The following is a 21,753-nucleotide window of genomic DNA, read 5'->3' as shown; positions in this document are numbered from 1 at the left end:
CAGAGGGAGAAGCAGGCTCCATGCAGGGAGCCCCACGTGGGACTCGATCCTGGATTCCCAGGATCAGGCCCTGGGCTGAAGGCGACGCTAAACCGCTGAGCCACCCGGACTGCCCAAGAGCACCCTTTAATTTACTAGGTAGAGATAACCATTATCTGCATGTTGGCATAACTCTTTTCAGCCTTTCTTCTGTGATCTTGTTTTGAATTATTAAAGTGGAGCGCTATTATACGCCCTAAGCAATTTACGTTATTTTGTAAACATTTCCCCATTTTAAAACTGTTTTTAAAGGCCTAAACATGTTATTTTAAAGAGCATCATAACATCCCGTGGTAGGGATATTCTTAGTAGAATTGGGGAGCGACGTTTCTTTCTTTCCTTTTTCTTTTTTAAAACACCATGATGAACACTTTTGCATTTGTATTTCCTTAGGATAGAAGTTATTGGGTTCTTTTTTTTTTTTTTTAAAAAAAGGTCTTTTTAAGAACTCTTGCTATGGGATGGTTATGCTTGGTTATGCTTTGAACTCAGGAGGGATTTACCTTGCTTAGGAAGGGTGGAGGGAGACAGCTGCCCGCAGCCCGCGGTGTGCCCACCGGAGCCCTCGGCGGTGGACGCGGCGTCTTGCAGCCCCGGTGGCCTGAGCCCTGCCCGCCTCGTGCGAGCGCCGGTGCACGGACACTGTGTCCACACGCGCTGTATGTATGCAGCCTGCAGCTATAATCATGCGTGTGCCCGCGTGCACCAACACACATGCAGACACGCGTATACAGTGTGTGCGCCGCGCGGACAGCAGGGAAGGGGGAGGCGGCGGGCGGAGCAGCTGCCCGGGAGGGGGGCGCGGCCCAGCCATTCCCCCGGCGCAGGGGACGCCGCCTGGGAGGCCGCAGGGCGAGCCGAGCCCTTCTGCCCCTGCGCGGCCGTCGCACACCTGGAGGTGCACCCCGAGGCCCGATGAGGATGGGGCGCCCAGGTGCGGGGCGGGCGGCGCCCCTGCCTACACCGACGGTCGGTGCAGCTCGCAGGGGCCACGGCGAGGCCGCGGAGCTGGGGGGGCTCCCTGGGTCCCCGATGTGCAGGGGGCGGAGCTTCCCGGGTGGGGGGGCTCCCTGGGTCCCCAATGCGCAGGGGGCGGAGCTTCCCGGGTGAGGGGGCTCCCTGGGTCCCCCACGCGCAGGCCGCAGAGTAGGTGCAGTTGGGGGGGGGGGCGAGGCTGCCAGGACGCCCCTGCAGGGACCCGACGTCCGCTGGAGCACGCGGGGGCTCTGGCCCCGAGGGGTCGAGGGGTGATGTTTGGCCCGCGGCGGGGGTGGGCTGCGGGGTACTGGGCGTAGACGCGGCGCCGCAGGCAACCGGGGAAGGAAGCGGGGCACAACCGGGGGAAAGAGGGGGAAATTGTGATTAAAGGGAAAAAATGAAGCCGTGCGCATCTGCAGTTTGAAGAAACTGGAACCTGGAGCCGGGAAGGGTTGCGTAGAGCTCCGGAGCGTGCAGGGGAAGAACGGCGCAGGTGTCCCGCCATTGCCCCGGGGTGTGGGCGCCAGCGGGGGGGGGGGGGGTGCGGGGCAGACCCGGGGCCCCCCTCCCGCAGGCCGCCGGCCCTTTCCTTGTCCCTGGAAGCTCGGGAGGCGAAGATCTCAGGTGAGCTGTGCCTGGTGGAGCTCCGGGTCCAGCCCTCCACGTGCTGCACACGGTGACGTCCGTGCGTCCTCCCGCGGCTGTCTGTCCTGCCTCCTAGGTCTAACCCCGTTCCCGAGGGCTCCTCCCCCTGACCGCAGCCCCAGCCACCTCCGACCCCCCCTCCCTGCCATCCCGTCGGGGGTTCGGTGCCAGCCCCGGACACGGCGCCCCGCCGACAGCGCCCTCCGGGGCAGCCCGCCTGGCGCACGGCTCCCCGAGCCCCCCGACCCCAGGCCGCACCCCTCCGCGATACCCGCAGGGCCCGCGGGGAGCCTCGGCTCCGGGTGAGCAGGGCTCCCGGGGGACGGAGCCGCGTCACCGCAGCGGCGCCCCCCCGAAAGCCGCCCCTTTGTTCCACGGCGACCGCGGTTCACGGAGCCCCGGGCTGCACCGCTGGGTTCTCAGGCCCCGTCGGTCCCAGAACCTGGGGTCCGAGGAACCGCGAGCGCACGTTGCCTCCGCTCAGCACCTGTCTCCTCGCGCCCGCCACGGCCCCAGGGCTCCGCGAGGTCCCCAGGGAAAGGAATGAACGGGCCGTTGCCCCCAAACCCCTGAAGAGCCGACGGGCCACGGGGTACGCGGCGGGAACTGAGGCGTGGCCCGGCCTCGCGGGGCCCCGTCGGGGAGCAGCGGCTGTGGTCCTGGGGATGCGACGCCCAGGGACACCGGCCACAACCAGAAGGAATCGCGGCTGGATCAAGTCCTCCACCTGCACCCCCCCACCCCGCCCAGGCCCCGTGCGCACGGCAGGCGGCCCCCTCCCCCGGCATCCTGGGTGCTCTCCCCACCCTCCCCTGCCCTCCTGGGTGCCCTCCCTGGCCCTCCTGGGTACCCTCCTGGGTGCTCTCCCGGGCCTGCCCTCCTGGGCCTTCCTGGGTGCCCTCCCTGGCCCTCCTGGGTGCTCTCCCAGGCCTGCCCTCCTGGGCCCTCCTGGGTGCCCTCCCCGACCCTCCTGAGTGCCCTCCCCGACCCTCCTGGGTGCTCTCCCCGCCCTCCCCAACCCTCCTGGGTGCCCTCCCTGGCCTGCCCTCCCCGACCCTCCTGGGTGCTCTCCCCGCCCTCCCCAACCCTCCTGGGTGCCCTCCCTGGCCTGCCCTCCCTGGCCCTCCTGGGTGCTCTCCCAGGCCTGCCCTCCTGGGCCCTCCTGGGTGCCCTCCCCGAACCTCCTGGGTGCTCTCCCTGCCCTCCCTGACCCTCCTGGGTGCTCTCCCGGGCCTGCCCTCCCCGGCCCTCCTGGGCCCTCCTGGGTCCCTCCCCGGCCCGGCCCCCCCAGCCACCCCAGCCGTGAGCCCCGGGCTGCGCGCTCAGAAGGCGCACGGCAGCGCCCCTCGTCCCCGTGGCCCCCCAGGGGCGGGCCGGGAAGCTCCTGGCGCCTGGGCCCCCCCCGCCGCGGGCTTCTCACGCGCGGGAAGCGCACTTGGCCGGGTCCCCCTCGGCTCTCCGGCAGCGCGGGCTCCCACGGGCGACTACAGTTCCTGGTGACAACGTTGGCACAGGCTGACTGAACTTGGCTTCATGTTTCCTGAGTTTTCCTGAGGAGAGGACGAGAGCTCTCTCCTCTCCTTGGTTTATTTACTGCCCCACGTTTGTTTTCTTCTTACTGCAGCCCTGGGGGTCAAGGCCCAGGCCTCCAGAGAAAGCTCTATTTTCATGATTTAATTTTATGGACAGAAAAATTCCAGTGTCGTCCTCTGTGAATGGTGAAGACATCCTGCCGCATCCCTGAAGATGACTGGGAGCCCTGTGGGGCGCAGGGCATGGAAGGGGCTGTGTGGGGAGCCGCCCAACACACCTCAGGGCAAGGGGAGCCAGCGGCTGACGGCCCCCTGGGAACCTACCGAACTGTTGGGCAGGGCCCTTAATGTTGAAACACATCCTGAGAGTATTCATTATTCTGATGTGGAAAAGGGGGACCCGAGCCACCGATGCCTAATTTCATCCACGGTGTGTGTCTCTGGACCAGCCTCATGTCATCCAAGATTCACTTTGTCCCTGCCCCAGGACAGCAGCCGCGGCACCAGGCAGGATGCCTGAGCTTGGAAAGCCACTCAAGGAGGTTGAAAGCCAGTGGCCACAGGGACTTAGGGGAGCTGGGGAATTTTATCCTATAAAGACATTTTCTCTACGAGGCAAATTTCTCAGTGAAATGGGGTGGGGGTAGGAGTGCAGGGGGAGTGGATTTTGGAGCCAGAATGACCTGGGCTCACATGATTCATTAACTGTCTGAGTTTGGGTCTCTAAGTTTTTGCATCTGTACAAAATACATATTAATAATTTCCACTACTTTATCCAGCCACTTAAAGATTAAATGAAAGGACATTTGTACTGCGTCTGGCATGGAGCCTGGCTCCTAGTAGATGCACAACAAACGCCACGTTTCTCTCCTTAGACACACATCTACACACACCTGGAATAATACTTCAAGGGAGTTTTCTCAGCGGTTTGCTCACTTTTGTTCTGAAAAGTGAACACTGTTCACCAGGAACAGTGTTCCTAGCAGGCAGAAATAAGGAGTGTACAGAAGTGCGTTCTTTCCAAAATATGGATGAATGCATAATTTCTAAGCAAATAAACTGACATTGGGTGTCTTCATTGTGAGGTGCTAAAGACGTAGAAAGCTCGCTCATGCCCTCACTGACTATGGAGTGAAGCTGGGGAGACAAGTCATACACTGTCAACATTGAGAGATGAGGAATAAAGACATCTGAGTCCTAGCCCTATCAAGTTTAGTTATTAAAGCTCCCAAATTTGCCATCAGCCACCCTAAGGCAGCAGTTCCCACTCTCCTCTTGTGTGGGGCCATGTGTAGCCTCTTTCCCCAGGTGACTCCACTGCTGCTGGGAGCACCACCATTATAGCTCTTCCCCTAGACACCCTGCACCACCGCTGCCTCAGGCCTTGCTCTGGCTCCCCATCTGCTCTGTTTCACTCTAGCCAGTCCCTGTGGAGGCTGCGGGTTCCTCCCTGCCCAGGCTCCAGCTGCTCCACTAAGAACTGTCATTTCTCCCCCGCTCAGAGAAGATTCTACATGTAGCACCTGTTTCAACCCTCTTAAGATAGTAATGTTAGTGATAACCAGTTTAGACTTTGGAGTCAGAATGAATGGCTTCAAATCCTACTTCCACCAACTTCTAACTATCATTTTGGGCAAGTTAATAATTAAGCCTCAATTTCCTGCCTAGAAACTTGGGACTGATAAATATGAGGACTAAATGAAATGGCATGCACATAGTACAGCACATGGTAAGCTACCAGAAAGTGTTGCTCTTATCAGCTAACAATTGCAGTTTTGGAGCGTTAGGTATGTGCCTGATTTACATTTCCTTTGTTGCGTTTCCTCAGAGGCTGGGCCACAGGTCCTCTTTCACCTGGTCTTCCTACTCAAATTTGTGTCTCAGAATGGGACATAAAATCTTCAACTCAGCTCTGCATTTGGGAAAACTGTTCTTTCCTTCCAGGATCACTTCCTTTCTTACCAGGCTTTGCCACAGTTTTTAAATACCTGTTCTAGTTTGAGACTCATAATCCTAAATACTGAGGAAAGTACTCAAAGTACTCAGTATCATTTCTTCCAAACACGACCCCAGTCTTCCTATAAAAAGGCCTGTTTACTTAGCCTGGAGCTTCAGCCTGAGCGAGGGGCTGGCTACAGGCTTCCCACACATCTAGAGGCTAAGGAGGTGTTCCCAGGGAAGGTAAATAAGAAAACACTATCCTTGCACACCCCCTTGGCCTTGGTATGGCTCAGTAAGATTTCCCAGGAAGAAGCTTACACACTCATCTGGAGCCCTGATTTTTGTGACTGTTACTCATGGTTAAGTTACTTCCAGATCTGGTCTGGAGGCCAGCAGTGATTGTGACTGCAGTCTCAGTGGACTATAAATATTTGCAGAATTTAATAGCTGCTGAGAGTCTGGCTTCCAATCAGCTTGAAAGTAGGTGGTAAATTTGATTCTTCCCTTTGGGTCACTGACGGGTCTTGGCAAAAAAAACAGGGGCATATCAATAATCAGGTGGCTTAGACAATCATAAAGGTTTGAGAAATAATCAAGAGCTACAAGGCTGAACAAGAAGAATCATCATCTACTTATATAAGGCCATTCCTTCAAGACAGAGAGAGGTATAGTTGTTTCCCCTACTACATAGAAACAAACACAGTCAAGCAAAATTAAGAAATGGAGAAATACTTTCCAAACTAAGACAAAAACCTCAGAAAAAGACCTTAATGATATGGAGATAAGTTATCTGATAAAGTATTCAAAGTAATGGTAACAAAGATGCTCACTGGACTTGGGAGAATGGATAAGAACCTCAACAGACAGAAAATATAAGTAACAGAAGTCAGAGAGCTGAAGAATACAATAACTGAACTGAAAAACAGACTAGAGGATTTCAACAGCAGACTGGATGAAGCATAAGAATAGATTGGCAAGTTGGAAGATAAAGCAATGGAACTCACCCCAGCAGCAAAAAGGAAATAAAAATTTTTAAATGAGGATAAGTTAAGAGACCTCTGGGACAACATCAAGAAGAATATTCACATTATAGGAGCACCAGAAGAAGAGAGAAAAAAGAAGCAGACAACTTATTTAAAGAATATATATATATATATATATATATATATATATATATATATAATTATATATAAAATAAGTAATAGCTGAAAATTTCCCTAACCTAGGGAAGGAAACAGACATCCCAGTCCAGAAAGCTGAGAAAGTCCCAGCTAAGATGAATCCAAGGGGAATCACACCAGGAAATATTATCATTAAAATGTCTAAATCAAAGATAAAGAGAGAACCTCAAAAACAATAAGAGAAAAACAAATTGTTACATAGAAGGGAAATCCCATAAGGCTATCAGCAGATTTCTCATTAGAAAATTTTCAAGGCAGAAGAGAGTGGCATGACATATTCAAAGGCTGAAAAGGAAAAACTTCCAAAAAATATACTCTACTCAGCAAGATTATCATTCACATTTGAAGGAGAGATACTAAGTTTTTTCAGATAAGCAAAAGCTAAAAAAAGTTTATCACTATTAAACTGGCTTTACAAGAAATATTAAAGGGTCTTCCTTAAGCCAAAAAGAAATGGGACTAATTAACAAGAAAACATATAAAAGTAAAGATCTCACTAGAAGAGGTAAATACCTAGTAAAAGTAGTGGGTTAGTCAACTAAAGCTACTAAGGAAGTTAAAAGACAGAAGTAACAAAATTATCTGAAGCTATATTAGTTAAGGGACACATTGTTAAAGGACACGTAAAATAAAAAAATGTAAAAAGTGACAACAAAAACATAAAATGTGTGTCAGGGGGGAGTAAAAATGTAGAGTTTGGAATATGTTAGGTTTATTATCAACTTAAACTAGACTATTATATATGTGGGTTGAGATATGTGAACCTCATACTAACCACCAGGTAAAAACTTAAAAGTCAATACACAAAAGAAAATGAGAAAGGTATCTAAACATATCACTAAATAACTAAAGAAAATCATCCAACCGTAAGCAAAGAGAGAAAAAGAAGAAAGGAACAGAGAAGAACTACAAAAACAGCCAGAAAACAATGATCAAAATGGCAGTAAGTACATACCTGTCAATAATTACTTTAATTGTAAATGGACTAAATTCTCCAATCAAAAAATGTAGAGCAGCTGAATGGATGAAAAACAAGACACATCTATATACTGTCAACAAGACACTTACTTCAGAAATAAGGAAACCTTACTGGAAGTAAGGAATGAAAAAAGACATTCCGTGCAAGTGGAACTAAAAAGAAAGCTGGTATAGCCACACTCATATCAGATGAGATAGACTTTAAAATAAAGACTAATAAGAGACAAAGAGGGCAGTATATAATGGAGGGGTCAATCCAGCATGAAGATAACATTTCTAAATACATATGCACCCATTATAGGGGCATCAAAGTATATAAAGCAAATATTAACAGACCTAAAGGGAGAAATTGACAGCAATACAATAAGAGTAAGGGATTTTAACACTCTATTTACATTAATGAAAAGATCATCCAGACAGAAAATCAATGAGGAAACATTGGTCTTAAATGACATTTTGATAGACATACACAGAACATTCCACCCCAAAGCAAAAGAATATACATTTTTCTCAAGTGAACATAGAACATTTTCCAGACCAGATCATGTGTTAGGCCACAAAACAAGTCTCAATAAATTTAAAAAGACTGAAATCATATCAAGCATCTTTTCTGACCATAATGAAATAAAACTAGTCAGTTGCAAGAAGAAATATGGAAAACTACAAATACATGGAGATTAAACAACTTATTACTGAACGATTACTGGGTCATTGAAAAACTCAAAGGAGAAATAAATGATATCTAGAGACAAATGAAAACAGAAATATAACATATCAAAATCTACAGGATGCAATAAAAAGGAGTTCTAAAAGGGAAGTTCATAGCAATGCAGGCCTACCTCAAAAAATGAGAATTCTCAAATAAGCACTTTAACTTTATACCTAAAGGGCTTAGGAAAAAAGAAAAAAAGTCTAAAGTTAGTAGAATGAAGGAAATAACAAAGATCAGAGCAGAAATCAATGAAATAAACTAAAAATACAGTAAAAAAAAAATCAATGAAACTAAGAGCTGTTCTTTGAAAAGATAAACAAATCTGACAAACCTTTAGTTAGACTTACCAAGAAAAAAAGACAGAGGGCTCAAATAACTAAAATCATAAATGTAAGAAGTTATAACTGATACTACAGAAATACAAAGAATCATAAAAGACTACTATGACTAATTATATAACAACAAATTGAACAACCTAGAAGAAATGGATAAATTCCTAGAAATGTATAATCTTCCAAATACTTAATATGAAGAAATAGAAAATCTGAATAGACTGATTACTAATAAGGAGACTGAATCAGTAATCCCAAACTTCCAAAAAAAGAAAAGCCCAGGACCAGGTGGCTTCACTGGTGAATGCTATCAAGCATTTAAAGATTTAATACCTATCCTTTTCAAACTTTTCCAAAAACCTGAAAAGAAGGGAAAGCTTCCAAACACATTTTATGAAGCCAGCATTACCCTATTGCTAAAACCCATGCAAAGACCTCACACACGAAAAAGGAAATTTATAGGCCAATATCCCCAATGAACATAGATGCAAAAATCCTCAATAAAATATTATGCAACTGAGTTCAACAATACATTAAAGGGATAATACACCATGATCAAGTGAGATTTATTCTTGGGATGCAATGGTGGTTCAACATCTGCAAATCAATCAATGTGATACACTACATTAACAAAACGAAAGGTAAAAATAATATCATCTCAACAGATGCAGAAAAAAGCATTTGATATTGACAAAATCTAATATCCATTTATGATAAAAACTCTCAACATAGTGGGTATGGAGAGAATGCATCTCAACATAATAAAAACTAGATATGACAAACTCATAGCTAATATATCAAACAGTGAAAAGCTGAAAGCTTTTTCACAAGTTAAGGAATGAAACAAGAATGCTCACTGTCATTACTTCTTAAAATACAGAGCTGAGAATCCTAGCCACAGCAATTAGGCAAGAAAAAGAACTAAAAGACATTAAATTGGAAAGAAAAAATAAAACTGTTACTATATGTAGATGACATGATACTATATACAGAAAATCCTGAAGACCACAAAAAACTGTTAGAACTAATAAACAGATTCAGTAAATTTTCAGGATACAAAACTAATATGCAAAACTTATGCATTTCTGTAGACTAATAACCAACTATCAGAAAGAGAAATCAAGAAAATAATCTCATTTACAATCACATGAAAGAGTAAAATACCCAGAAGTAATTTCAATCAAGGACGTGAAAACTATAAAACCCTGACTGATGAAAGAAATTAAAGACACAAATAAATGGAAAGACATTTCATGCTCATAGATTTAAAAATATTGAAAAAATTAATATTATTAAAATACCCAAGAGTACCGGGGTGGCTCAGTAGGCTGAGCATCCGACTTTTGGTTTCAGCTCAGGTCATAATCTCAGGGAGGTGAGATTGAGCCTGTGTTGGGCTCCTTGCTTAGTGGGGAGTCTTCTTGAAATTCTTTCTCTCCCTCTCTCTTTGCCCCTTTCCCTGCTCATATTGTCTGTCTTTTTCTCTCTCTCAAATAAATAAATCAAAAATAAGTAAGTAAATAAATAAAATGATCATACTACCCAAATCTACAGATTCAATGCAATCTCTATCAAAATTCCAATGGTATTTTTCACAGAACTAGAACGAACAATTCAAACATTTATATGAAACCACAAAAGATTCTGAATGGCCAAAATAATCCTGAGAAAGAACAAAGTTGAAAGTATGCTTCTTGATTTCAAACAGTATTAGAAAGGTATAGTAACCAAAACAGCATGATATGGGCATAAAAACAGACATATATATAGATTAGTGGAAAAGTTCATAGAGCCCAGAAAGAAACCCAAACAAATATAGTCAACTAATTTATACCAAAGGAAGCAAGAATATTAGATACGTATTAGATACAGAAAGGACAGTCTCTGTAATAAATGGCATTGGGAGACTGGATAGTTACATGCTAAACAATGGAACTAGACACTAACTCACACCACATACAAAATTAACTCAAAATGGATTAAAGAATGCAATACTTGAAACCATAAAACCGCTTTAAAAACCTACAAAAACAAAAACAAAAGGCAAATATGCTCCTTGACATGAGTTTTAGCAATTTTTTCTTCGATCTGACTCCAACAAAAGGAAAACAAAGCAAAAATAAACAAATGCAATTACATCAAACTAAAAAGCTTCTGCAGCGTGAAGGAAGCTGTCAACAGAACAAAAAGGCAAACTACGAAATGCAAGAAGATATTTGTAAATCATGTATCTGAGAAGGGGTTAATGTCCAAAAATATATAAACAACTCATACAACAGAATAACAAAACAAACAAAGAAGCAATCCAATTTAAAAATGGGCAGAGTATCTAAATTGACATTTTTCCAAAGAGGACATACAGATGGCCAACAGGCACATGAAAAGATGTTCCACATCCCTAGTTGTCAGGGACATGTAAATCACAACCACAATGAGATATTATTTTTTACCTGTCAGAATGACTATAATCAAAAAGACAAAAATATCAAGTGCTGGCAAGGATATGGAGAAAAGGGAACCCCTGGCCACTGCTGATGGCTATGTAAACTGGGGTGGTCACTATGTGAGACAGTATAGAGGTTCCTCAAAGAGTTAAAGATTGAACTACCCAATGATTCAGCAATTCTACTTCTGGATATCTACCTGAGGAAAACAAAAAACACTAATTTGAAAAGATATATCCACCCCTATGTTTACTGCGGCATTATTTACAATAGCCAAGATATGGAAAAATCAGTGGGTGAATGGAAAAGAAGATGTGGTGTATATACACGATGGGATATTATTCAGCCATAATAAAAGAAGGAAGTCTTGCCATTTGCAATAACACGGATGGACCTTCAGGGTATCATCCTGAATGACGTAAGTCAGAGAAAGACACCACAGAAGTTCTCTTACATGTAGAATCTAAAAACCAAAAGAAACAGAAAAAAAACCTAGACTCATAGATATACAGAAAGTGTATTGGAAGGGGAAGGGCTAGGAGGGGATGAAATGAGAGGGGGATTTAGAAGCACAAACTTACAGTAGAGCAAGCCATGGGGATGTAACACATAGCATGGGGAATATAGGCGATAATATTGTATTAACTGTGCATGGCGACCGATGGCAACCAGACCGATTGTGGTGACTATTTCACAGTGCCTACGCATAGTGAATCATGCTGCACACCTGAAACTCAGCTAGTATGGTATGACAATTACATCTCAATAACAATAATAAAAAAGAATGATGCAAATGATAAATGCCCTAGGGGTTCAGAGGAGGAGCTTTGACTCCATGTAAGGTGGGGTCATTTTATAACAATCTGGGGTTTGAGTTTCATCAGCCTGAGATAAGTCATTTGGGGCTGGGATTTCCAAACACAAAACGGTGGTATCTAGGAAGGGTCACTCTGACTAGAGAAGTGTTCAAACGTTGGCTGCAAGACAGTTTTTGACACTGAACTCCAAATGGGGAGGAACCAGGGGCAGGGATGAGAAGAGTTGGGTAATTTCATGGGAGAGCTAGAGATGTCAATTAGAGAAGACAAGAGAGTGCCCTGGACAAAGGGAACTAAAGTAGATGAGAAAGCAGAGGAGTGAGAGGACAGAAGGAAAGAGGAAAGAAACATAAAAAAAAAAAAAAATCAAAGCGGTTATTTAAGGAAGAAAGTTGAATATAAGACTGCAAAGAAAATTTGCTCACGTCTCTGAGATTAAGCAGCTTCGATCAACTGCAAAGCACAATGAGCATCTCTGAAATCATCCTGTCTCAAGTGTGTGCCTCTTACAAGTAGATTCTAAACACTAAACAAGAGCACATAGGTGAGACATTGTGGGGCCTGGGAATGACATCACAGGCATCGCAGATCCTTGCTCTGGACACTCAGACTTTAATTTGATCAAAATGAAAGTTTGCTTGATTCTCCACTATGATCTCATCCTTGACTCACAATGGTGCTTTTTGGAACGACTTCTATAGGTCTCCTTCGGCCATGTTACAAGATAGGACTGATTTGCTTAAGGAAAGTGATTTAAAAATATATCATTGATCTTGAGAAATCTTTTAAAGTCTATGACATTTCTTGGCTCAGCAAGGTCAATTTTTGTTCCAAAGTTTCTAAAGAAAAACTCTTATCTCTAAAGGATTGATTGATTTATTTTTAAATAGCAATGTTATTCCTTCTCGTACCCCGTAAGTCATCTTTGTTTCAAACTTGGTTCTCTGAGGTCGCTGAACTCATTGGACCCATATGAAAGAGCATGAGTCTCTCTTCTATAATTCCTTTTCACGACTTTAAATCCACCAGGTGCTCCAATGGTTCTGATGATGAGGAAGGTGGAATTGCCCCAACGTGTAATTGAGCACTTGCTTGGGGCCCCGCAGAGTAACCTGTACCTTTGTACTTTCCCAGGCAAGAAAAAGTTATGGGGCTACCTTGAAACTCAGCCTACTATCTGACCTGTGGGATAATTTTTTTTGTATATATATTTTTTATTGGAGTTCAATTTGCCAACATATAGCATAACACCCAGTGCTCATCCCATCAAGTGCTCCCCTCGGTGCCCGTTGTCACCCAGTCACCCCATCTCCCCCCCCCCACCTCCCTTTCCACCACCCCTTGTTCGTTTCCCAGAGTTAGGAGTCTCTCATGTCCTGTCTCCCTCATTGATATTTCCCACTCATTTTCTCTCCTTTCCCCTTTATTCCCTTTCACTATTTTTTATATTCCCCAAATGAATGAGACCATATAAGGTTGACTGACTTCACTCAGCATAATACCCTCCAGTTCCATCCATGTGGAAGCAAATGGTGGGTATTTGTCGTTTCTAATGGCTGAGGAATATTCCATTGTATACACAGACCACAGCTTCTTTATCCATTCATCTTTCGATGGACAGTGAGGCTCCTTCCAGAGTTTGGCTATTGTGGACATTGCTGCTATGAACATCGGGGTGCAGGTGTCCCCGTGTTTCCCTGCATCTGTATCTTTGGGGTAAATCCCCAGCAGTGCGATTGCTGGGTCGTAGGGCAGGTCTATTTTTAACTCTTTGAGGAACCTCCACACAGTTTTCCAGAGTGGCTGCACCAGGTCACATTCCCACCAACAGTGCAGGAGGGTTCCCCTTCCTCCACATCCTCTCCAACATTTGCGGTTTCCCGTCTTGTTCATTTTCCCCATTCTCACTGGGGTGAGGTGGTATCTCGTTGTGGTTTTGATTCGTATTTCCCTGATGGCCAGCGATGCAGAGAGTTTTCTCATGTGCTTGTTGGCCACGTGTAGGTCTTCTTTGGTGAAATTTCTGTTCATGTCTTTTGCCCTTTTCATGATTGGATTGTTTCACCCTTTGCTGTTGAGTTTAATAAGTTCTTTATAGATCTTGGATACTAGCCCTTTATCTGATAGGTCATTTATGAATATCATCTCCCATTCTGTAGGCTTTTAGTTTTGTTGACTATTTCTTTTGCTGTGCAGAAGCTTTTTATCTTAAGTCCCAATTATTCATTTTTGCTTTTGTTTCCCTTGCCTTCACGGATATATCTTGCAAGAAGTTGCTGTGGCCAAGTTCAAAAAGGGTGTTGCCTGTGTTCTCCTCTAGGATTTTGATGTGTTCTTGTCTCACATTTAGATCTTTGTGTCTGGTGCAAGAGAATGCTCTAGTTTCATTCTTCTGCACATGGCTGTGCAATTTTCCCAGCACCATTTGTTGAAGAGACTGCCCTTTTTCCAGTGGATAGTCTTTCCTGCTATGGTCAATATTAGTTGACCATAGAGTTGAGGGCTCATTTCTGGGTTCTCTATTCTGTTCCATTGATCTATGTGTCTGTTTTTGTGCCAGTGCCACACTGTCTTGATGACCACAGCTTTGTAGTACAACCTGAAATCCAGTATTGTCATGCCCCCAGCTCTAGTTTTCTTTTTCAATATTCCCCTGGCTATTCGGGGTCTTTTTTGATTTCACACAAATCTTAAGATGATTTGTTCCAAATCTCTGAAGAAAGTCCATGGTATTATGATAGGGATTGCATTAAATGTGTAAATTGCCCCGGGTAGCATTGACATTTTCACAATATTAATTCTTCCACCCCAAGATTGCTAGAACTCATACAGCAATTCGGCAGTGTGGCAGGATACAAAATCAATGCCCAGAAGTCAGTGGTATTTCTATACACTAACAATGGAACTGAAGAAAGAGAAATTAAGGAATCAATCCCATTTACAATTGCACCCAAAAGCATAAGATACCTAGGAATAAACCTAACCAAAGAGGGAAAGGATCTATACCCTAAAAACTACAGAACACTCCTGAAAGAAATTAAGACACAAAGAGATGGAAAAATATTCCATGCTCATGGATTGGAAGAATTAATACTGTGGGATGATTTTAAACCTAATGTATAAATATTGAATATAATCAACTAAGAAATCATTAAACTACTTGCTAAAGTGACAGAAGATTAGTAAATCAAGGACTTGCTAATGTTAAACAATGGATTTGATATTCAGAGCTGGATTTCCTCCAGTGTTCCTGGGCCTTTGCCTGTACAGCCCTCCAGGGTTCTTCCACATGACCCCTCATTCCTCTCTACCCACTGCCAGGATCCCACAAGGAAGGGACTCTTCCCAGACTCTTGTCTGCACTAGTTGCATGAGAGGCCAAGGTTCCACCCTCTACCAGGATGATGTGGTTGTGATTTTGATTTACTTAACCCACATCCAGAGTTCCTCCTGTCTAGTAGAAGAGATAAACCAAGAGATTTTGGATATGTCATTGAACCCCATGGGGACTCAGCTGTTTTTGTTTTTTCTGTGAAATGGGAGGATTTGATGATATCATGTATGAAATGCTTTCCATGCTAGATATCAACAGGTCAGTGTCAGGCTTGCCTCTAAGTTGTGTGCAGCCTAACGCAAAAGTATGAATACAGACCCACATATCACATCTCTACGACTTAAAAAGTTATGAAAACTGTTAAGTAAAAAGTTCAATCTTGCGGCCTTCAAAAAGACCTGAAAGGCCTTGTTTAAATTTAGAAATTCTGGACTTCTTGGAGTTCTATGCTGGAGTGCAATCCCTTCTCACACCTCTCCCCTTTTCTTTCCATCCTGCCTGTGTCCAACCACAAAGAACCTTATGTGGGCATCTTACTTCACTGGTTCAAACTCTCTCAACATCCCCTCCAAAGAGCTGCTTGTTGGCTAATCCACTAACCCAGAAGGGTGCTAGGACCCACAAGTGGGAACTAATAAGGGTCGTTCTGTTTATTATGCTCATGGGGAACCATGGAGCTTTCTCTCTTCTCTGCTCTCCTCTTCTTTGACAGTGAGCTCAATTTTTAATGGTCAAAGCGCAAGAGCCATCGGTATAAGTTCTAAGAAGTCAACTTACTGAGAACATTACACTTACAGGATTCTTCTAGCATAAATGACCATGTACCAAAAATACTTCACGGCTAAAAAATGAATTTTGTATTTGTGATTTTATCTTTTTAGACTCGTGGAATTCCACAACCAAGTTCACATTCTCTGGCTCTTTCTTTTTTTCCAGTTTTTGTTTCTATTTTAAACAAGCTGCAGTTGAGTAACACAATTGAGACCTGTTACAGTCTCAATGCAAAACACTATCCACTGATGTATGCGTAATAGTCCTATTGCTATCAGTTATTACGTTTAGTTAATAAAGTGCCCTGAGAATATATACAAGGTTTTTGAGATGCAATTTTAAATTTACCTGGAGACTGCTTATTCTCTTATCAAATATTTAAGGCTTCCTCTTCTTAGTGTGATGGTTTAAGATCCAAAAGGTACAGGAACACATTAATGTAGGAAAGTAATGATCTGATTCAATAGAACCCTTGACTACTACAGAGAGAAATAGCACCAGAATTAATGTGAATTGGAAGCCTGGTTTTCAACTGGAGGCTACAACTTAAAAAATAAAAGATTGTTTGGAATTTCTGCCTTTAGATAGTGTGCTTAGTAATATCAGTTTCTTGGCTGCTTTATGAGTATTTGGATGCTTACTATAAAAAGAAGACCTCACTTGAAATAGCACAAGCCATGATTCGAGCCGATCTCCTGTAGACCCTATGGGATCAGAGACCCAGCAAACATCTGTTTTACACTTGTTAATAAGGAAAAGGGTGAAAATTTGATCGATTCCTAGGAGACAATAAAACAGAGTTCAGGGGGCTCTGAGTTTGAGGTCCAAGGGAACAAAAGGATCCCCCAAATCATCTGCAATCCAAAGGCTGCAAGAAAAGGAAATGATTGTCCCATCTGTGCAAGAATTCAGGATCCTGGTCCAGGTCTGGTGAAATTCAGTGATTGATGCACACTGAGAGCAGAGATGTTTGTCCTTTACCAAAGTCCATGGCTGTTGGTTGCATCAGGGCCTGGAAAAGCTCCAGAGGCAGGATGGTCTCTGGCACTGATCCACCAGCTTACTCCCTCCTCCCCCACAAGCTGGGGCTTTTGGATTGAATGTCCAAGGAACCGTTGTCGTGTTGGCCTGAAGTTTTCAGTTCCACAAACCTGATCTCTCCCTAAGGCTTACCTTGATGTTGATTCCAAGTCTAGTGTATGGGGCTGACGATGATGTAAGAGACAAACGCTTGAAAACTGAACTTGGATCCTTTTCGGGCTGTGGTAGAGCTGAGGGCAAGGCTTTGCTTTAGAAGCCAAGGAGCTGAGTGGATGGTGAGGGGAGAAGACAAACTGAGTACATACCAGCTTCTCTAGGGTGTGTTCCTGCAAACTTAAATGCATGTGCTGCTGCAAGAGCAGCATTGGCGTCGTGTTCAAATCAGTTCCAAATGCAAAATGTGGTTTCCCCAAATGCAAAATGTGATATAATATCCTTAGGTGCTCTGGTGAACCTCTGAGGGACAGTGGTGACAAATAAGTTTGCAAACACTTATTATACGTGGAATACTGCAACACTGAGTTTCAAAGAATTAAAATTTAATGCGTGTAAATGATGAAAATAAAAGTACAGGTATCGCACTTAAAATACTAAACTGGTTTTTACACTATCCTTTTAAAATGCATGATTATTATAGTGATAATTACTAGAGATGACTTTTTAATGTACTTTATCACGTTCATGGAATCTTTGCCTTGACGCTACTCTAGCCCAGTGATGCCCAGACTTTGACCTTCATAAACTGATCATTTTAAATATGAATAATAACAAAATAAGTATGACAAATATAACAGTAAGAAATAGTAATATGGAACTGACATAAGATTTGGAACTTTAAAGCTTTTCATTTATTCTTTAATTGTATGAATAGTAGCTAAACATGTTCTTATTATTATTCTCTGGATGGTTTATTCATGTAGATGGCATTACATGGTACATTTATTCAGGTTCTTTCTTTTCTTAACGTTCGTGATTTTTCTATATCACTGCAGCTCTCTTTCATTCGTTTTAAACTGCTGTACCTAATTCTATAATGTGACTCTACTGGGTCTATGTAACATTCTCCACTTGCTTATTTATGCTTCTTTTTGCCCATGTGTGGGCACAATAGAGAAATACTCTCACATAAGCATGGAGACAGGTATGCAGCTTGCCATTTTTTTTTCCGGGTAAGGGTTTTAATAAAAGGCAAATTTTCACTAATTCTCCTCGTTATTTTCTAAAACATAAAGGAGCTACCACATACTCTAAAAGAGAAAAAAAATTACAAGCGGAAAAAAAAAAAAAAAAGAGGATCTTCTCCAAGCCAGAATAAATGGACACCTTACCATGGTTTTATGGAAGATCAAGATGAGCCCTAGTGCCACAGTCTGATTTGGAGAACTACCACTCGAGTCTAAACTCAAAAGCAAACAGGCTCTTCTTCCATCAAGTAGCTTCAGAAGAATACAACAAAGACAATAGCTGTGAATGCCTGGTCGTGGTGGCTCATCTCCCTACTTGTTGCCCCCATCCCCAGCTCACCTCCCTTAAGAGGCACCAAAGGGGTGTGGGGGTCACCGTGGGTCCGTCTGTATACACTGCCCAAGAGGGTTTACTTACACCAATGAGTTTTTGGCCCTCTCCTGCTCTCAGCACCTGCTGGTCCCTAGTGGGGCACTTGCCTAAATAGTGGCTGGTGTTCCTGGGAGTACAGCGGATGAACTGATGAGGAGGCATGTATTGTATTCGATGTGATATAATAACACACTATTCGATATATAATAACTTCTTCAATATATAGTAACTAAATATTAGTTTAATATCCATTACCAGAAAACGACCAAAGATACTTAATATCTCATGTAAGAGACATGGGTTGATTAAAAGAAGAAATATCGAAAGTGAATCTGTAGGCACTAACACAGAAAAATAACCAGAGTTAAAGTAAAGTAAGTACTCTGTAACGATCTGAGCAATTTAGTCGACATTTTGGATTCCCAGTCTTCTCATCTTTCAGGTGGGCTCAGTAACCCATCCCTCCCAGCAACATAACAAAGGTTATGTAAGGTGAACCTCAGCAAGTGCCTGGCACACACAGTGAGTGGGTACAGTGTAAGTCTGTCTCACTGCTTTTCCACTTTTTTCTCTTCCTCCTCCAGGAATCTCTTCTCCAGCTCCTAATCTAGAATTTCATCCTGACAAAGTCTGAATGTTTTGTTGATCAGAGTCAAACTAAGGTCTTACCTGTCAATAACGGTATTTGTAGTCAAGTATGCAAGCTCTGCAAACTCACAAGTCTTCCACATGCAAATGAGTGGACCTCTCGGGGTGGAATTTCAGGCCCGGAGATGAAATTCTTGAGGAGGGAGTGATTCCTGGAGATAGAAAAAGAACACCATGCAGATTATTTGTTAGGCCCGAACGGGGTGTGGAATACCTGTCTGTCGTGTTCCAGTGAAGAGCTGTCACTTCCTCTGGGCCAAGGCATTTACTTTCTGGCATACAAAGGCCAAGATAAAAATCTACTAAGATCGGAAAAGAAATGTAGTTTGTTGGAAAAAAAAAAAATGAAACCGGCTATAGCTACTCATCTAGGGATAACCTAGGGGAAGTGAAAGCTCCTGGTTCAGTTTTGAAACTGGGTTTTATTTTCCAGTGGACTGGAATGTACAGAGAAAGCCCAGCTTGCAGGAATCTCCCACCGGCCTCCCCAAGATCCTTTGTGAAAATGTAAGTTATATGTATTTTCAACCAGAGTGAGAGAGAGCGTCATATATTGTCTGGAAACAATTAGAGGTATTTTTCCATCTTGATCTGACAACCTCAGACACATAGGCGATTGTCGGCTGGGGTGGGGGGGTTGGGTGTTGGTGTTGGTGTTCGAAGTCTAAGTTCTAGTGTTAACTACTTAAACAGTTAAAGTATAAAAACGAATTAAGTTGAACATGCTTGGAGCCCCAAAGGGTGGACACTGATGGAACTGGGAGGCTCAGAGAGGTTTAAAAGTCACCAAGAAGAAAAGTCTCGAAGCTTGGAAAATATTCTGTGGCTGCTAATGATTTTCCAAGACCCTTCAGGAAAACCATGTGACAAGGAGAGACCATTCAGGGAAGTGCCTAACCTACCACCAGAGGCTGTGTGGGGACCTGGGAGCCTGCCGGGAGCCTGGCATCACCTGCTTCAAGGTATGGCACCAGCGCGGTGGCCCCAGACGGCCTGCAGAACGAAAGGTCTTGCTGCCGAGATGTGCCAGTCTCCGGGAAAGTGCATTTGGATTATTAAAAAGAGAAATTCTACTGGTTCATTTTGAAAGAAGGCTGGCATGGAAGGAGAGGTCAGAGAGGGGTCAGGGCAGCCTGAGAAGGCACTTGGGGAAAGTGAGCCAGTGCGGACAAGAGATATGCAAAACCTGACGCAGACTCATGTGGCGAAACTTTTTCAAGTTTCGTGAAAAACCTTTTAAACTTTGCTTTAAAACCAAAGTTAGAGGCAAATGTTCCCACCTCTCTCTCTGTTTGTCAGTGAAGTCCAAATTGCCAAGTGCCATAAAGGACAGTTGTGTCAACAGCACCAGGCTTTGCATTTGCCAAATGGTAGTCAGCAAAACAGGCCTCACACTTGTGTAGGGACCTAACACTTGGCAGTGTGTTTTCACAGCTCTGGTTTAGTGGATCCTTATGGGAAACGTGCAGGAGAAGCGGGAAGGTGACACCATTTCAAAGATGGGAAAACAGGGGCTTGGGGAAGCGGAAGATCTCGTACAGCGTTGCAGAGCTAGTGGGAGGTGGAGTGAGGATTCACACCTGGTCCACCCACTCTACTCAGTCCCTGTCCCCACACCATGTGTGGCTGCTGGGCTGCTCTCCAGAAAAGAATGTGGGCTACTCAGTGAGCTCATGGGGTGGGGGTGGGGGGCGAGAGTGTGACTAACATCCTGTCATCAGGATACAGCTGTCCATTTCTTTTCCTGCCTTCCTTCCCCTTCCCCTACTTCCCAGGTATGTGTCTGCAGCCTCCAAGTGGAAACGAGCGAGAGGGACGTGCCTTCAGCCCAGAGCAGAAACAGAAGAAAAAAGCTATGGTGCAAGGTGTCGGGGTCCTAAGCCTCACCCTGGGTGATGCAGCACGGTTCAAAAGGGCTTCAGAAGAAACTTGCTAAAATATAAAATTTGACAGAAAATCCCTGCACACCATCAGCAGATGGGGTCAGGAATGAGAAGACTTGTCCTTTTTCCCCACAGAGCATCACTTAGGACCAGAAGAATCCCTGAGGATATACCCTCTTCTTTAAAAATACTAGCTTTTTTTTTTTTTTTTGAGGATGGAATAATTTTTCCCTTATTCAACAAGAAGCAAAGTAGCATTAAAGACCAGAAATATTAGTAATATTGAAGAAAGCTGGCCTTTTCTCAGAAGATGGACTTACATTTAGCCACCGAATCTCAGTTTTTGATTGAAAGATGAGCTTACGAGTCAGTAAGATCTGTGCGTATGGTTCTTGGGTCAGGTTGGTAATAAAGCTCTGTCTTTCCCACCCGTGATCCCCAAGTCGGCCGCGGCATCGGCACAGAACCCCACGGAAAGGTAGGGAATCAGAGGCCCGGCAGGCTTCCAGTGAGAGAAGAGCAGGAGGGCCCGAGACCCTGTACCAAAGCTCAGGTCATTAGCAGGACCTCTGGGTGCCTGATTGTGCATCTCTTTATCCTCCTTTCCCACAAAACTCAAATTCGTGTGTCTAACAAATTTCCTCATTTTGACAAGTTTAGAGGAGATAAGAAACTGGCCCATAGGAATAAAGTGGAAGCCTGACAACAAAAGTAGCATAAAATGCACAAGAGACAGACATAGGAACTACAGATATTCATCGTTCTGGGGCCATCTGGCTAGGGGCAAAGGCAACCTACCTCCCCATACCACATTTGAACTTTCAGAGCAGGAGTCAAATAGGATGGGCACACACTACTTGAGAAAACAGGAAATGCATAGTGTTATTTTAAAAAAAACTATTTTTATCCAAATGATAAT

The 21,753-nt window shown here is 44.2% G+C and overlaps 1 protein-coding gene and 1 long non-coding RNA gene across 4 annotated transcripts in view; one reads left to right on the top strand and one right to left on the bottom strand.

Annotated features, from left to right (window-relative positions):
* Positions 1 to 21,753, bottom strand: part of LOC144324293 (uncharacterized) — a 345,086-nt gene that overhangs the window by 18,023 nt on the left and 305,310 nt on the right. Inside the window, exon 3 of the long non-coding RNA XR_013389820.1 lies at positions 18,973 to 19,103. This is a non-coding gene — a long non-coding RNA (uncharacterized LOC144324293). The remainder of the gene's footprint in view (positions 1 to 18,972; positions 19,104 to 21,753) is intronic.
* LOC144324291 (uncharacterized) overlaps positions 1 to 21,753 on the top strand; it is a 24,376-nt gene extending 2,623 nt beyond the window's left edge. For 2 of the 3 annotated variants that reach the window (XR_013389817.1, XR_013389816.1), the window contains exons 2-4: positions 19,385 to 19,458; positions 19,645 to 19,913; positions 20,727 to 21,753. Coding sequence is in view for 1 of the 3 variants with exons in the window: in XM_077915660.1 (XP_077771786.1) it covers positions 19,385 to 19,458; positions 19,797 to 19,913; positions 20,727 to 20,831 (296 nt within the window). In the remaining 2 variants the exon portion in view is untranslated. The remainder of the gene's footprint in view (positions 1 to 19,384; positions 19,459 to 19,644; positions 19,914 to 20,726) is intronic. The other variant, XM_077915660.1, reaches the window with a different exon arrangement.

The sequence above is a fragment of the Canis aureus genome, chromosome 11 (assembly GCF_053574225.1).
Source record: "Canis aureus isolate CA01 chromosome 11, VMU_Caureus_v.1.0, whole genome shotgun sequence".
NCBI classification, from domain to species: Eukaryota; Metazoa; Chordata; class Mammalia; order Carnivora; family Canidae; genus Canis; species Canis aureus.
This window is presented reverse-complemented; position numbering and strand designations above follow the sequence as displayed.